The sequence below is a fragment of the Solea solea genome, chromosome 18, assembly GCF_958295425.1.
Source record: "Solea solea chromosome 18, fSolSol10.1, whole genome shotgun sequence".
Classification (NCBI taxonomy): Eukaryota; Metazoa; Chordata; class Actinopteri; order Pleuronectiformes; family Soleidae; genus Solea; species Solea solea.
The window spans coordinates 17,347,971-17,364,204 of NC_081151.1; the positions used below are offsets into that span (position 1 = coordinate 17,347,971).

The 16,234-nt window shown below is 42.9% G+C and overlaps 1 protein-coding gene and 1 long non-coding RNA gene across 2 annotated transcripts in view; one reads left to right on the top strand and one right to left on the bottom strand.

Annotated features, from left to right (window-relative positions):
* Positions 1-16,234, bottom strand: part of LOC131444534 (uncharacterized) — a 30,717-nt gene that overhangs the window by 2,197 nt on the left and 12,286 nt on the right. The gene's annotated exons all lie outside the window — the stretch shown is intronic.
* On the top strand, positions 2,282-15,929 carry hivep2b (HIVEP zinc finger 2b). The gene is made up of 7 exons (XM_058614938.1): positions 2,282-2,535; positions 5,027-8,985; positions 10,161-10,318; positions 10,457-10,632; positions 11,069-11,167; positions 11,260-12,047; positions 12,825-15,929. Exons 2-7 carry the CDS (start codon positions 5,122-5,124, stop codon positions 13,230-13,232), a joined length of 5,493 nt encoding a protein of 1,830 aa, XP_058470921.1. The 5' UTR covers positions 2,282-2,535; positions 5,027-5,121; the 3' UTR covers positions 13,233-15,929.

The following is a 16,234-nucleotide window of genomic DNA, read 5'->3' on the forward strand; positions in this document are numbered from 1 at the left end:
CCCCGGTGCGGCTTTAGATCGCGGGGAAATGCCCGGCAGTGTGGAACATCCTGAGGGACAGACCATTGTATTTATAGCGACGGCTGACTTGACCTTCACTGCACATTGACTATCAGCCATTTTAGCACCGCTCCTCCAGATACGGAATCCAGTATAATGGATCGCCGCAGCAGCAGTGCAGTGTAGTTAGCCTCAACTTCATCTTCAGCTTGTTAGAGGCTATGTCTAATAATAGCGCTCTGCAATTCCATACTGTGGAGCGACTCTGTCAATACACGCTCGCTGCATTCACTGCTTTTTTGGTGCACAGGGAGGGAAATGCACTGTGAAATTACAGTTCTGCTGTGCGGGAAATAAAAGCCTGCCACTGGGGGAAAGATTTTTGAACTCTTGAGGTGAAGTTCAACTATAAGAGGTTACATAAGTTTAAAGCCTTATTTTCTGCTGTGTAAGCTTTATATCAAGAGTAAGACCTCTGTTAACCATAGTAAGCACAGCTGGTGGAAGCCAAGGACTCCTATTCATAGAGGCACCCAGTTGTTCTCACCCGATGGCAAAAGAGTGAAACTGAAGGAGGATGGTCAAAGGAGGTGAAGTATTTTTACTTCTGTCAATTATATTGTATTAAAAGGCCAACGTTTCATACAAATGACACAGAGTGATCGTGCATTTATGGTTTAAAATCAATGAGGAAACAGTGATTGCTGTGTTGAGGGCTTTAAATTAAGACCAGACAAATTGATAACGGAGATAGATTTTGGCACCGCAGTTTATCAACTGCTCTAGCATTTATCCAACTAACACTTACGAATACAATTTAAGTAGAATTTGTAAAGTTCTACCTGTGTTCAAGAGTAGATATCATAAGTCTATGATATCTTAAAAATAGGGGTTTACCAATTTCCGACTTTGAAACTTAAGTTTAAAGTGCTCATTCTCCTGCACCAAAGTCAAGTAAGAAAATCAGCATTTTTATTTTGTGGGGACACAGGAGCTGTTAGTTTACTGCTGCCTTATTCTGCAAGTTTGAGTGACAGGACAAAGGATCTCAAACACTGAAGTAACAAAATAACACACTTGAACTTAATGATGAAATGAATTAACTGCTGTTTTTATCAATGGACTTTGGTGCAGGAGAGTGAGCAGCTTACAAAGCTACACAAACTTAAGTTCCCACGCAGAAAAAGGACTGTTTAAAGACAAGTCACTAATAATGCTCAACACAGGATTTTGCACATTTAAACAGCGTAGCAACATGTCCACGGATACAAATTGTACAGTACTATGTGTATGACTGATGTACTCTGAAGTGCAATTTACAGTAAATGTAGTGTTTTGATGAGTGGCAGCCATTTTGAAATCCATATTGGGGTTGGGGTTTCCGGACAACTGGACAGTAGCATACAGTTTGTCACAAACACACATCGAAAAACCTGAATTTTCCCTTTCTCAGAAATTTCTTCTTGTAAGTCTCAATTCTAGGATATAACGCACACTTTAATAATTTACATATACGATGGATGTTCAGTTGTAAAGGCCAGATAATACAAGATAATACATACTATATCAGTTTGTCCATTAAAATATTGTCAAAGAGGCAGTAATGGCATATGTCGTGCTGAACTCATACATTACATTCACACTGCAGCTGCACATAATCTGCAGCATTGTCCTAGTTTTGCTTTCTTTTTTTCTCTCTCAATTTTTTTTTTTTCTTGCCGCGTTAATGACACCCCTCGCTCCATTCACAAAGCGAATCCTGTCGTGACGGGAAGAACTGGCTCTGAAAAAGGCTGTGGGTGTCTCAGGATTCAGAGAACATGTCCTCACAGTGAGCCACATGCTGTCTTTTTCATTGAGTTCCTCTCAATATACGCGCTGAATAGGATCGTGTACATTCAGAGCTGCTGCTGCACCATGTGATTAGCGTCTTTCAAGGCACTTGTCAGTTTTTCACATCTCCTCTTCACCTCTCCTATATATATATATATATATATATATATATATATATACATATATATATATTCATATTCTGTCCAACAGATTTATACACATAGATAATTATATATGTGTACCTGAGTGAATCTGTCTTTACCAGATGACACAATTTAGGGCTAAAATAAGTGGATGAATGGACTGTATCTCTCCAGCTCTCTACATCATGATATCCTCCTCCCCACTTTGTGTGCAGAGTGAGGCAGCTGCTGCTGCTGCCTCACTCTTTGAAACACAGCGAGAGAGGAAAAGCGTCCTTTAACGTGGGCTGTTGTGTAATCCCTCCCAGGGCCCCTTTGCTATTTTTGTGCCTGGGTCCGCGCGTCACGGTTGGGTATTTTCTCTGGTGACTAGCTCGCATCAATAGATCTTCTAATGTACACCCAGTCAGCCAGCAGCTTCATGACTGATGGGACTTTGCCTTGCTAATTTATTTCATTATTGTGACCCAGGCATGAGGAGAATGGAGAAACGGAGTATTCAGTATGAGGAATGTCACATGTGACTGTCGATATGGGACAGGGACTATCCAAATGCCAGGTTTGTATGAGGATTATATTTGATGTCTGAATGTCAGCTGCTGTATGCGCCGAAGCCTTTTTTTTTTTTCCCTCCTCCATCAGATCCTGTGCTTTATGCCATTCTGATCACAGCGAGAGCCGATGATTGAGTCTGCATGCAATGTGCTGTGCTGCTGTTAGTGTACCACAGAGGGTTTTACCATCCAGCCTCTGAAGCCGGTCATCTCCCCATGATATTTATGGATTTGTTGTCAGCGTGCAGCTTCATGCCTGCTCCCTTTAATGGCCAAGTTGGCCTCTAATGATGTAATGTATCTTCATAGCCTGCATTTCTTTCTTCCTTTTGCTAATTTTCATCTCTTGTGTATGAAATCACTAAGGGATGTGAGCCACGGATGTCGCCTGCTCAAATAAATGCCTCCACAATTAAGCCATTTGTCCATCCATGCAGACATACTGTACCACATTCTGCCCACAATTGTCCCGAAACACACCTACTGCCGCCCACCTGCCTCCTGTTGTTGCACGTCATTGCTGCCGTGTCATATATTTTCCTATGGGTTAGTGCTCGTTACTGGGAGTGAGAGAAATGTGCAGTGAGAGGCTTGCTGGTATGAAAAGTCTAAAAATCTGCACAGAGACTTGTCAACGAGAGTCTGAACGTGTCAGCTCTGTTCCCTCTCTATCGTGGTTACTTCAAAGGTATGCATTGTTTCTGAGGGTCTTATCTGGCTGTCACTCTGCACCCATATACCCCTTCCCTCCTCTCATGGCTCAGAGAGGATGGAAACTAAGCAATGAGGTCAGACCGACCTTGAAAGGGAGCTCCCTACCAGGCCTCTGTATGTTGTTACCCCCAGGCACCCCACTTAGTTTACCTCTGTAAACCTCCCTGTGTTGGAACATGGATCATTCCAGTCCACGGCCGCCCCTCTCACCATCATTCATACTGTAAGCCTTCATCAATTTTTTTTCCCTGTCTCTTGTGCTCCCCTCTAGTCTGCCTGCAAGCAGAGCTGCTGGACCACAAACAGGCAAAAGAGGGAATTAACATTTATTAAAACAATACGTATATATATTTAGAAACGGTCATCCTTCCGAGCTATCTCTCGAGTCTGCATCTCGAGTCACCTTGGATTCATATCCTCTGGTTTTGTGCCGGAGAAGCATGCGGTGTGCTAACAAAGAAAGTGAGAGAGTGAGAGAGAGAGAGAGAGAGAGAGAAAAAAAGAGAGCGAGGGTCGGAGGATGTCCTAATTAAAGGGAACTCAGAGGGTTTGAACCAGATAATCTTACATAACCTCGTTAGGGAGGACACAGCGTTTGAAACTGAGATGATGGAAACGACATGCCCTCAGAGACACGTCCCCTCCGGTGTGAAATGAAAGTGTAGCAGTGAAACCACTTCACTTTAACCACGGGTGCGAGGATGCTACTTGCTGAGGTCGGGTGTGTTTATGTACAGTGTGTACAGTAAAGGGTGGTGTGCAGCTCAGCATAACGGCACTGGGACACAACAGTTGCTGATACAGTGGTGGAATTTCTTTTGTATTTTCATTTTCACAGTAGTTGGACTCGTCATACTTTTTTGGCCCACGTAAACAGTGTTAGCTGTGTGTGCCGGGCACACAAACTCATACCTCACTACAAATGTGTTTCCTTCCAACATTATGTCTCGTATCTGATTTAGTTTGATGTATTTCATGCGGGCAGATCATGTTCTGGCATGTAGACCTCGAGAGGAGATTATTTTTTTTCAAATTCAGTGAAAAGACTGATCTAGGTATAGGCACGACAAGTCAGCCTTGGCTATAAATGCTGTGGTATGCAGCACTAATGTGTGCTAAACACCTGTAGTTTACGGATTGTTGTTTTTTTTCTTAACAATTACCTATATCAGTATGATACCAAGTATGTCAATAGTGTCCTATAGTGCCTTCAAAAACAGCTCTGAAGGATTCTAATTAATTTAATCGTATGCAGACATGATTTTGAGATTGTTGAAGCATGCAAGGAAAAGCTGTGATGATGATGACGACAATGATTCCCATAGGATTTTCACTCAGCTCACACACCCCAAAAATACACATGTGCAGCCATTGATGATGATGAGAGATATACAGTAGTATTGGCATGTGTCTTTATCCACAGGTGCATCCTTAGGGGTCAGCAAGGTTTAAATATCTGCTAGTGTTGACATAAGGTGCCATTGGTTTTTTAAAGAGGCTGATAAACAGCCTGATTCTTTTTCCATTCCTGCTGTGACTCAGCTCATTATGACTTTTACAGTCCAATTTTATGAGGAGGATTTTTGGTAAACAGTCTAGAATAGTACTGATTCCAAAGTGGTGGATTAGCACTTGGGTTTCTTTACACCCATCACATTGTTGAGGGTTAAACTTTCAGTTTTTTTATCATGGTTACTTTTCTAATGCATGTTATGTAGACGATTGATGCTCACATCCCACATTTAAATTGTCTAATTCTCACTTCTGTCTTATTTCTTTCAGATGACCCTTCCCTACAATCAAATCGCATGTACATTGCAGTTACATAGCAGATATTGCCCTTGAAAATCAATCCCAAAGAAAGTGACGTTGGATTCATGGAGTCACTTGAAACTACTGCAGGGGTGAAAAGCTCCACAGAGGGTCAAGACAGTAATGTTGCACAGAAAAAATGCACACCAGAGGCTGTACAGACTAGGAGGAGTCCATCGGTCGAGCTGGAAGGAAAAGGGTGGCACCAACAACTGCAAGAAGCTCCGAGCAGAGACACGTGTGGTTTCAAAGAAATGTCTGACTCAGGGAAATCTCTACAATTAGAAGATCAGCACTCCCAATCCCAGTCCACAAGCCACTCAGAGTATGAGGTGTCTTCATATCCAGTGCAGGCCACAAAACAATTTCTCATAGGTAAACAGAAAGCTGTAGGTCAGTTAGTCCCTGCACAGTCCCCAGGGCCTGCATCTCACAGGAAGTCCTCAAGTTCACTTGAAGTCCAACAACAGTGTTCCCATTCAGGGATGGATCAGCTGTCAGACAAAGTGGAACCTGTGTGTAAGGTGGAACAGAAACCACAAAAGCCTGGGAAGTATGTTTGTGATTACTGTGGTAGGGCATGTGCCAAACCCAGTGTGCTTAAGAAACATATTCGTTCGCACACCGGGGAACGGCCCTATCCTTGTGTCCCCTGCGGATTCTCCTTCAAAACCAAGAGTAATTTATACAAACACAGAAAGTCCCACGCTCACTTGGTCAAAGCTGGAACCGTGCCATTCTCTGAACTAGGTACTTATAATGCCAATGCAGACCAGGGGTCTTTTGAAGGGGAAGGAGAGTTATTCTCTGATGCTGAGCAAAGCACGGACACGGACGAGGACACTCTTAACGACCCACTGCTGCTGCTGGACTCTCCAGTGGAGGGATCAGATAACACCGCTGTAAAAGTACTGAATCTCATTGCTCAGAAAAAGGGAGCCACTTCCATGTCAGCTCAGGATGGTTCATCCCAGGCCCAAGAAATCAATGCACCTTCTGCCAGTGCTGAGGCTAACCGTGCAATTCAATCTTGCACAATCAAACAGAGGCTTGCACTTCGCCTGTCTGAAAAAAGAAGCAGCGACTCTGACCACAATCTGTCCCTTCCAAGTCAGTCGAGCAAGGGCAGCACGGACTCTGGATACTTCTCGCGCTCCGAGAGTGCCGAGCACCAGACTGGTCCTCCGAATACCAATGCAAAGTCCTATCAAGAAATCATGTTTGGAAAGTGTTACAAGCCAAGCCCTAAACAGATGACAGCTTTTGTGGCCTGCAGCACAGACTCAAGTGCATATATTAGGAAACACACAGAAAAAGGTGTTTCCCGTGTTTTCACCCAGGAGAAGGACACTGTTGACTCAATCAAAATAAACACAAAGTCATTCGCACAGGAGGAAGTGAAAGAACCGCAGTTAGACCCTGGCTCTGATGTGGGCCCTCTGATCAGGAGCAACTCAATGCCAACGTCCTCAGCAGTTTGTCTGACTACGCCTCAAGCCCTCAGGGGCAGCCATTCGTTTGATGAGAGAACAAGCACCGGGGGCATGAGGAGACTCAGGCGGCAAGCTGCTTTCGAACTCACTGCACACGATGCGCACGCAGACTCTGACAGCCATGGAAAGATGAGCGAGTGCGGCAGTTCACCCTCAGGAATGGAAATGGAAAATTATCCCTCTATGGCATCTTATATGAGCCACCAGAGACATGCAATGGAACTGGCAACGCGAAAGCGTCGGAAAGAGAAGCGGGAAGAGGAGGATTTGCCCTGTCAGTATGAGGGTCAACATGAACTGTGTGATGACATGTTTGATTCAACTAAGGATTATGACACAAAACAAGCTGCAATGGGCATTATTGCTTTAGGGAAAGGACATTTGGGTATGCTTGACAGGTGTGACATGGACATATCAGTGAGCCCTGAAATATCTGCTCGAAAAACCTTAGGGAATGTAATTTCAGTTATTCAGCACACAAACTCCATAAACAGGCCTCACTGTGAACAGTCAGAATCCTATAAGTATCATGGGCAAAGGCAGGAAAGTATTTCTACACTTCAAGCTATGGAGGCGAGTGAATCATATGAGATGGAACGAAGTGATAGTAGACGACGGCAATCGTTTCAAATGGTCCCCAAACTGGTACGACAGCCCAACATACAGGTCCCAGAGATCAGGGTCACTGTAGAGCCTGACAGTCCAGAAAAAGTTCCAGAGGTGCAGGTGAAGGAGCCAGAGAAGCACGTGGAGGAGTTTCAGTGGCCTCAAAGGAGTGAAACTTTAGCACAATTCCCTCCAGAAAAACTCCCTCCAAAGAAGAAACGGCTCCGCCTAGCTGATATTGAGCACTCTTCTGGTGAGTCTAGTTTTGAGTCTGCCTGCACCAGTCTCTCCCGCAGTCCGAGCCAAGACAGCAACTTGTCTTATAGCTCCACCTTCTCCTTTGACAGGGAGGAAAGCTTGAAGTCAGTCTCTCCTGCAAGACAAGATGAATTTGGCAAACCACTCGAGCTCTTAGCTGTGCCAGGGAGTGGGCACTCCCTCTCTGTGCTCACCCAGCGTCAACAACATGAAATGAGACGATCCTCCTCAGAGCAGGCGCCGTGTAACTTGCGCAAGGAGTTCCCAGAGGTACGCAGCATATCATTTGACTATGGCAGTCTTTCTTCAACATCCAAAGTTAGACACGTGGACATCAGTGCCGCCCACTCCGCTCTGAAGGAGAGAAGGAGGGGAAACTTGGTGCGACAGGAGTCACTGAATATGGACACCGAAGTAACACAAGTCCCATCACAAGTGTTAGCACAGTATCACAGCAGCACCCCCCCTCCATTCACAGCACTCGCTGCTCTGCCACAGACTTTGCCAATATTCTCCACTGGGAATACATTTCCCCAGCTGTCACATCCAAGCCTGCTAGTTCCAGTAAGAATACAAACCCATGTGCCATCCTATGGCAGTATCACATACACCTCAGTATCCCAGGTTTTTGACAATCAGTATGAAGGGGTCGGCTCTGTTACAGTCACCTCGAAACATCAGACTTTGCGCTTGTCCGGAAATCTTGACTCTCACAATGGACTAGCTTACACCAGAACATCGCCGCACTCGCTCAGTGTCGAAGCCCTCGATTTGTCGTCGACCAAGCTCAAGACAGGCATCCCTCTCTCTCTGACTTCTAGAACTATCTCGACCACTAATGCGTCCAGTGGTGGTGCGAACAAGCGGATGCTATCCCCTGCTAGCAGCCTCGACCTTTTCATAGAAGTCAAGCAACAAAAACGTGTGAAAGAGGAGCGAATGTTTGGGCAGATAGTAAAGGAGCTGAGTGCTGTGGAGCTGGGGAAATGTAATTTGAGTGACCAGAAGGGGCACAGGTCAGAGATGCAGGGTGCATCTACACTGGACTCACATCGGAGTACATTTATCACACTTCCGCAAAAAGTGACAGAGGCCACTGACCTCAGTGGTGAGTCAGCTATGGAAAGTAGCTCCCAGGAAACCATCTCTCCTCCCTATTCTATGATATCAGTGAGAGATGTGAGAGATGTTGGCATGGATAAAGAAGTGAAGATGGATGTGACGGCACAGCTGGTTACCAGTCAAGACATCCTGATCTCAGACACTGAGCATTCGCGGGTGTTATCTCAGTTTCCAAGTCTTCGCACAACGACAGGTGTGAGCTGGTGTTACCTCAACTACACTAAGCCGAGCTGCTCTCACAGCAATTCTCCTTTATTCTCCGTTTACGCCACCTGGTGTGTGAGTTCCCACAACCCAAACCCTCTTGAGCTGAGCACCAGCGCCGCTCTGGCTCTGCTGCGGTCCAAAAACAGGGCTGACAAGGTGATATACACGGTGGCGGCCATGTGTCAGTCTGGCACAGGGAAACTGGTTTCATCCCTCATCTTGTGGAGGCAGACCATGGAACAGGTGACACAAATATAATGTTTTTGCACTGTTTGCAAAAGGATAGTTCAAGTGTTTGAATCTAGCTCTCCCTGAAAACATACGCTGCCAGCAGGCACTTAAGGAAAAAACTGATTATAGCCACTTAACAAAAGGCTCACTTAATAAAATCTAAGCCCATTTAGTCTACGATGTCTACGCATTATCTTATCATTTGACAGTCTTTTGTGACTGGAAACTTAACTTTATAAAGTGCTCACTTTTCTCAGTCCTCCGTAGAAGTCCATAGAAAGAAAATCTGTGTTTTTAGGAGGTATATAGGTAAATCTGAATGAAGGATTTTTAAACACAGAAGTAACAAAGTAACACATCAGCAGTAGTTGAAGTAAAACTGCTGATTTTCTCTGTGGAGTTGGGTGTGGGGAGTGAGTAGTTTACAAAGCAACACAAACTTGAGCATCCAGTTGGAAAAAGCTGTCTAATGGAGAGAAAAAATAGAAGCAATTAAGAAGGCCTTCATTTTATTAGGTGAGCCCTCTTTTAAGAGAAGTCTGCTTTTTCTTGTGTCCCTGCTGGCAGCCATGTTTTCAGTGAGAGCGAGGGTCAGTACCTCATACAACCACAAACATTAAAACTAAAACTTTAAACACTTGTTGCTATAAAAAAAGGTTTCTTTTGACATTAACATAACTTTTAAATTAAAGCTATAATCAATGGGTATCTTTCCTCCTTGGTGACCCTCCATCTCAGTAAGTGATAAGTTGGAAATAGAAAAAGTTACAAGGACCTTGTTATTCAGAATTTGGCAAAGTGCACACTACAAATCTTTTGGCTGGAGGGTCAGTCACCATTGGCAAGTGTGTGGAAAGAGCTTTTGGCTATAATGTCAGAGTTTTGATTGATACCTTACGCTGCATTTCCCGTTTATAATCTGATACGTGCTGGCAGTGAAAATACCAAACCTTTTAGGCTGATAAGATTGGAAAACTTTATAACATAAATTCATGCCTTCACAGAAGAATACAAAAATTAAATTGGGGTTGTTTTTTTTTCTCTCCCTGCAGCAGCATAATGCATGTTTGCCCAACATGCCGTGTAACAGCATGTGTGCCATACAATATCCCAAGCATCGCATTACGCTGTCGATACGGTGTCTACTTGGAATGGATGTTAACAAAACGTTTGTTCATCTGATTCAGCTGCAGAGGAAACCGGAGCCCAAAGAGGTGGACATCACCTACGGGAAGAAGGTGAAAGATATTGGCAGCAAAGTGAAAACTGCCAAGGAGGAGTGGAAGGAGAGGGAGGCATCCACAACACAAACCGTGCCAACTCGCATTAAGATCTTCGAGGGAGGGTCAGTGACGATATTATCATAATTCTTAAAAATTCTGTTGACAGCATATACATACAGCAACAACCTTAGATGTTTTTGCTGTTTTTTAGCCCTGTTTTGTACTCAGTAAATGCAATTCAGACTGTGTCCATTTTTCAGGTACAAGTCCAATGAAGACTATGTGTATGTGAGAGGTCGGGGCCGTGGTAAATACATTTGCGAGGAGTGTGGCATTCGCTGTAAGAAGCCGAGCATGCTGAAAAAACACATCCGGACCCACACAGACGTGCGACCGTACATCTGCAGAGTTTGCAACTTCGCTTTTAAAACTAAAGGTGGGCATGTGTGGCAACAGACAAATGACTTACACTTAGGGGAGATGATCAAAATGTATGTTCATAAAAGACATTAGCATATTTGTGACTATTTTTTAACGGTTTGGCTCAGCCCCCACTATGTGATGTTGAGAACATCTGCGCTTTAACAGCCCATTTTGAATAAATGAAATGAACAAAATAGAACTTGCAAAGAATGTGCTGTTTAAAACAGAACGAGAAAACACCAAATCTTTGCACCATCTCCTCATTTCTTACTTTTGATTGACGAGAGTTGGGACAGATTTTCTTCAAACTCTTGTGGTTTAAAAAACTAATTTTAACTAGCAAATTTTAGTTGTCACTCTGATTAAAAATCAGCTTTCTACACTTTTTTGGTCGAAACTGGTACCAAAAACCACACGCCTTACGGTGTATTGATTTCATTTTTCTACAGGAAACCTGACTAAACACATGAAGTCAAAGGCACACATGAAGAAATGTCTTGAGTTGGGAGTGTCAGTGACGATGGATGAGACAGAGATGCAGGAACATGGTAAGAAACTGGCATTGTTCTTAAACCTGCAAACATTTTTTATCAGAATCCATTCCAAACTGCAGCTAAACTAATGCCTTTGTCTTTAAAAGTTGACGATATCCAACAAGAGACAAAGACAGAGGTGACGGTCTCAACCAAACATCAGTTCTCCGATGCAGAGGAGTCTGACGGAATGGACGAAGAAGCAGACGAAATCGACGAGGACGATGATGAGGAGGATGACTATGAAGGTGACTCCACTCCAAAGTTGCGCTCAAGAAGCACAAGTCCTCAGTCCTGTGGGGTGACTTCTCTGTCAGTCACAGCCACTGCTGTCATTCACGGCTGCTCCCTCACGTCTCTGCCTGGCACCGACCTCGGCCAACATCCATCAGGCAGGAAGACGGGCTCAGACCATCGACCTGTTCTCGCCACTGACCAGAGAGAGAAGTCTGTAGATGAAGACTCTTTGACCATGCTTTCTCCGGACCAGGCCAGCTTCCTGTTTGACCCTTACTCCTCTTGCCTGCTCTCTCCCGGCTGGGAATCTCCCATTAGGGAGCCGTCCCCTTCACGTCTGCGTTATCCATCTCCGAGACGTGAGCTCTCCCCACGGGGTCGCTCCTCTCCCAGGTGGGACACCTCACCACTGAGGCCCAGCTCACCCAGCTTCTCGCCCATTCAGCACCTCTCCCCGGGCTCAATCGAGCGACCCATGTCTCCTGGATCAGAACTGGCTGGGAAACGAGAATCCTCAGTCAGGGGCCGGCAGAGGGTTGTGCTGAGAGCAGTTTCACCGCGCAGAGGCTCGCACCAACACAAAGGCAGCGGTGATAAGACCAGACATCAAGCAAAGATGGAGATGGCTCAACAACAAGGGGCCTTTGAAATGGAAATGGTATGTAAACTAGGACTTAAATCCCATTTTTTTTTATTTTTCTGTTTATGTGTAATTAAGCAAGGTATTTAACTAAAGTGCTATATGGTTAATGCTGAGATGTACCACTGTGGAAATGGTGATCAATATTTAGTTTGGCATGTGTTTGCAAGGGGTGCAAATCATTAGCCAACATTGTTGACAAAGATCTGTGACAAAATTAGTTGCAGATTAATTTAATGAACGAAAGAATGTCGGTTACCTCATCGCACATCTTTTCCATGCTGCGGAGCTGAACAGCATCGTGTTTAAAAGAAGCGAGTCACTTTCTAACCGTCTCTGCTGGGAGTGACAAACAGGCCTTTGTGTTTGATGCCTCCACTAACTCTGTCTAGAAATGGTTTTTAACGTTCTCCGATCTTTGAAATAATCAATGATTAAATTACCAAAAAAAAGTCATTGGTTGCAGCCCTAGCATTAGCATGCAAAAAAAGACAACACCTATAAGTTTTAGCCATAACCTTGAAACATACCTGGCTAAAAGTGTATTTGTTTTATTTTGTTCTCTTTTACTGTTGCTTTTTCTTTTATTAAAATGCCCAATTTTTGGGATTATTCCGTTGTGGATGAAATATATAGTACATCATTCAAGCGTTTAACCTTGTTTTGTTTTTTTTGTTTTTTTACTAAATCATATTTTATTTTTTGACATTTCTGCCTTTGGTCCAATTACATTTCACAAGAAATGATCTTGGCACTGCTGAAACTGTTCCTAAAGCTGCCAATATGTCATTTCAGGATCAAAGGAGCAGCTTGGCTTCAACTTTGCCTGGTGCTGCCAATTCTCATCACCAGAACATCCTCAGCCACCTCCCTCTGCACTCCCAGCAGCAGGCCCAGAGTTTGCTCCCTGTTGTTCCCATCGGAGCGCTCCAGATGTTGCACTCCCCACCCTCCTCCAACACTGATGTCAACCCCTCCTCGGCACCGAGCCCTCAGAGCAGCGAGGGCCAGCGCTGCAGCAGCAGAGAGGGATCTGTCCACGAGGCTGAGGCGGGAGGAGAGGACATGAGAGGTCAGAGCCAGATGTCTTCTCAGGAGAAAAGCCTCAACTTTGGCGGCAGGGACAACAGACAGGAGGAGAGCGTGCAAACGTGTCTGAAAGCCATCGCCTCGCTGAAGATCACCACAGAAGACCCTCATTAAGAACCTGTGTTTCTGGTTCCATGGTCTAATCCGCGATCGGAAAGCCCTCCTGCTACACCTGCAAACTTATCGTGCTCAGCCCTTTATGCACATAACCTCATCTTGATCCCATTAGAGGCAATATAATAACACTTCCTCTGGTCGTGCACATACCCCACACAGCTCCTTTAAGATCTGAGTGGAGATCAAGCCTTTGCAGTGACGAGCAGAACCGTCCAGTCCTATGTGGGCTTCTCTTTGGAGACTCTTTGAAGAAACTGGATGAGCAGCAAGATGGTTTTGCAAGTTGGAGAATCATTATTGGGTGCTGGTGCAATATGGAAAGATATAATGCTAATATGCCTTTGGTTGATATAGTTGTTTGCGTACAATTGCACATAAATTATATTTATGGATTCTGTACAAATGTCCTTAACATTATACTCCTTCTTAGATGCATTAAACCGTGTATTTTACTGTATGTGTACTTTGAACAATAGACTGTTTAATGTAATCATATCAAGGTGTGATGCAGTAGTGCAGTAAATAAAGACTATTTATAAGGAAAAGTATGGGAAAAGTATGTGTATTATGAAACAGTCTGACCAAATTTTACGTAGACGCTTAATGTGCAGTTTGGTGCTTCTAATCAAGCGGCAAGGGTCTGTGCCTTTTTTGCTTTTCATCATTTTCTTTATCAGAGAGTTGCTGAGTAAGGAAAACGGTCGAGGTACTACTTTATTTAGTCGGCGCTGTCGGAGAGAGATCGCTCGAGGGAGAGCTCTTTCTTTTTTGCTCTGTCCGTTCGTGCTGACAGACGAATGCAGCTTGATTCATGTGAAACAATCTTAACACTAAAATATTTCTTATGTTGCATTTTTTCTTAATGTTGTGATTTTTATCTTGGTAAAAACGCATGGTATTTGCTATTGCACAAAAATAGAGGACGTTATTATGTAATTATGAATACTGTAAGATGTATTTATATATTAGAACGTAAGCACTTAATGATACTGGTAAATATTTGACTACTATTTATATGGTATATCTGTACTTATGCAGCAGTGATGCAGTTATGCAGTGAGCCACGTTGGCATTGCTTTTGATCTCACGTCTTTGCTTTGATTAAACAGACGGCTTTTTTCTCTCTTCTTCTATGACCATAAGCATTTTATGAGTTTTGATGATGCACTTTTCATTCTTTCATCTTTGACGTTGAACCGACGGTCGGTCGGTAAAAAACGGCGAGTAAAACGTGTCACGTTCTCGTGTGGTTTTGAAAACATTCCAGTTGTTTTTTTGTTTTTGTTTTTTTCCCCTTCTTCTATTTCGTTCATTTCTCATTGTGCGAAAGACGTTGCACACAAATTCAAGGGGCTACGATGACGAGTGAATCCCGTTTTTTCTCGCATTTCAAGTGTAACTGGATAAATCGATATCACTTACTGTAACTAAAGTAATGACGTTAACATCGTGAGTTGGTTGAAATATTACTGTGCTTCTTCAGCTCAAAATGTAAAAGTAATCATTCACCAAATGCATTACTTCTTCTCTGTATATATACCTGTATTTTTATGATTTAAACTATTTTTGCAGTGTTGAATTCTGAAAACTTTTTATGTGGATTGTTTATATCTCTTTAAGAGGTACAATGTCTGCAGTTATATATGTGTGTATATACATATATATATATATACATATATATGAATATATCAGAGGTTAAATGAGGGCAAAAATAGCACAGTGTTGATTGCGAACACCGTGTGTGTCATCTTTAAAAAAGAGAAAATCTTCAAGCGGTATTATTATGTTACCAGTTTAAGAATGGATTTCAAAATCTGGAAAAAAAAAAACACTTTGTTCACTCATGTTTACATAAAAAAAAATTTACAAGGTGCACTGCTTTAATTTTGTGTTTTCCCTTTCTAAAGATGTATGTAGCTTTGAGTTCATGGTTATGTATGTTTATTTGTTGTGGTAATGGTGCAGAATGCTCATAAAAATGTGAAGGGAAAACAAAGCCTTTTCTTTGCCGTTGCATACAGATGTACTCAGATTGTGTTTGTGTTTTGTTTTTATTGTGTATTCATATTTACTGAACTGCATTGTGCCTCTCATGTCTATGGAATTCCCTGTAAAACACACAGAGGACAAATCATTTTTACCTCTCAGCTAAGAATTTGTTTGTTTTTTTTTGAGGTAAAAATCCTCAGTAGCCAATCCATTGTTTAGCTACTTGCATCAAAAGTGGTTAGTCAGGACGGAGTGCCTCTTTTATGCTATGGGGAATTTATTGTTTGGTGCTCTACTTTTACAGATTAAATTTAAAAAAAAAAAAATTGTTTTAAAGAATATACTTCTAACCCAAGGACGTGTGTTGGAGCCTTTTTCATGTTTTTATGGCATCTATGCTTCTCCTCCTGCACAATTCACTGTTGTTCAAATCATAGACTGCATATAAGAGTGAAAGTCTTCTGGTTGCTAAGCAAACTCCTCAAGAATTGCGGGTTTGACCAGCGACGCGACAGTTTTAGCAACCACAGGTTCTCAGTAACCATGCACCTAAAGAACCAGCGATTCCCAAACACTGGGTCGAGACCCACACATGGGAGAGTTTTTTGGGGTCCCCAAACCGATTTGTAGTGTTTTCCTAACCCTTAAGTTAAGATTTATGTGTATATGTTTTAATTAACATGCATTAAATAAAGTTTAAAGTAATTTACCAAACATCTCTTGGAAATAATTTGTTAATCGGTTCAAAATTATATTGGGTTTTACAGATATGGCTATAAATTAGCTGCTGTCAATCACACATGTATCACATTTTTACTAAAAATGAAAGAAACATTTTTAAAAATGACATGACAGTGATTTTATACCCTTAAATCTGTATTAGTGCTATAATCCAAGTGAGTTATAGGCTCATTTTCCCAGCGAGTTATTCGCTCCCTGGCCAACTGCTACTTCCGTCCTACTTCACTTCTCAGACCCAAAGACTGCGTCCATTATTTTTTTATAAACAG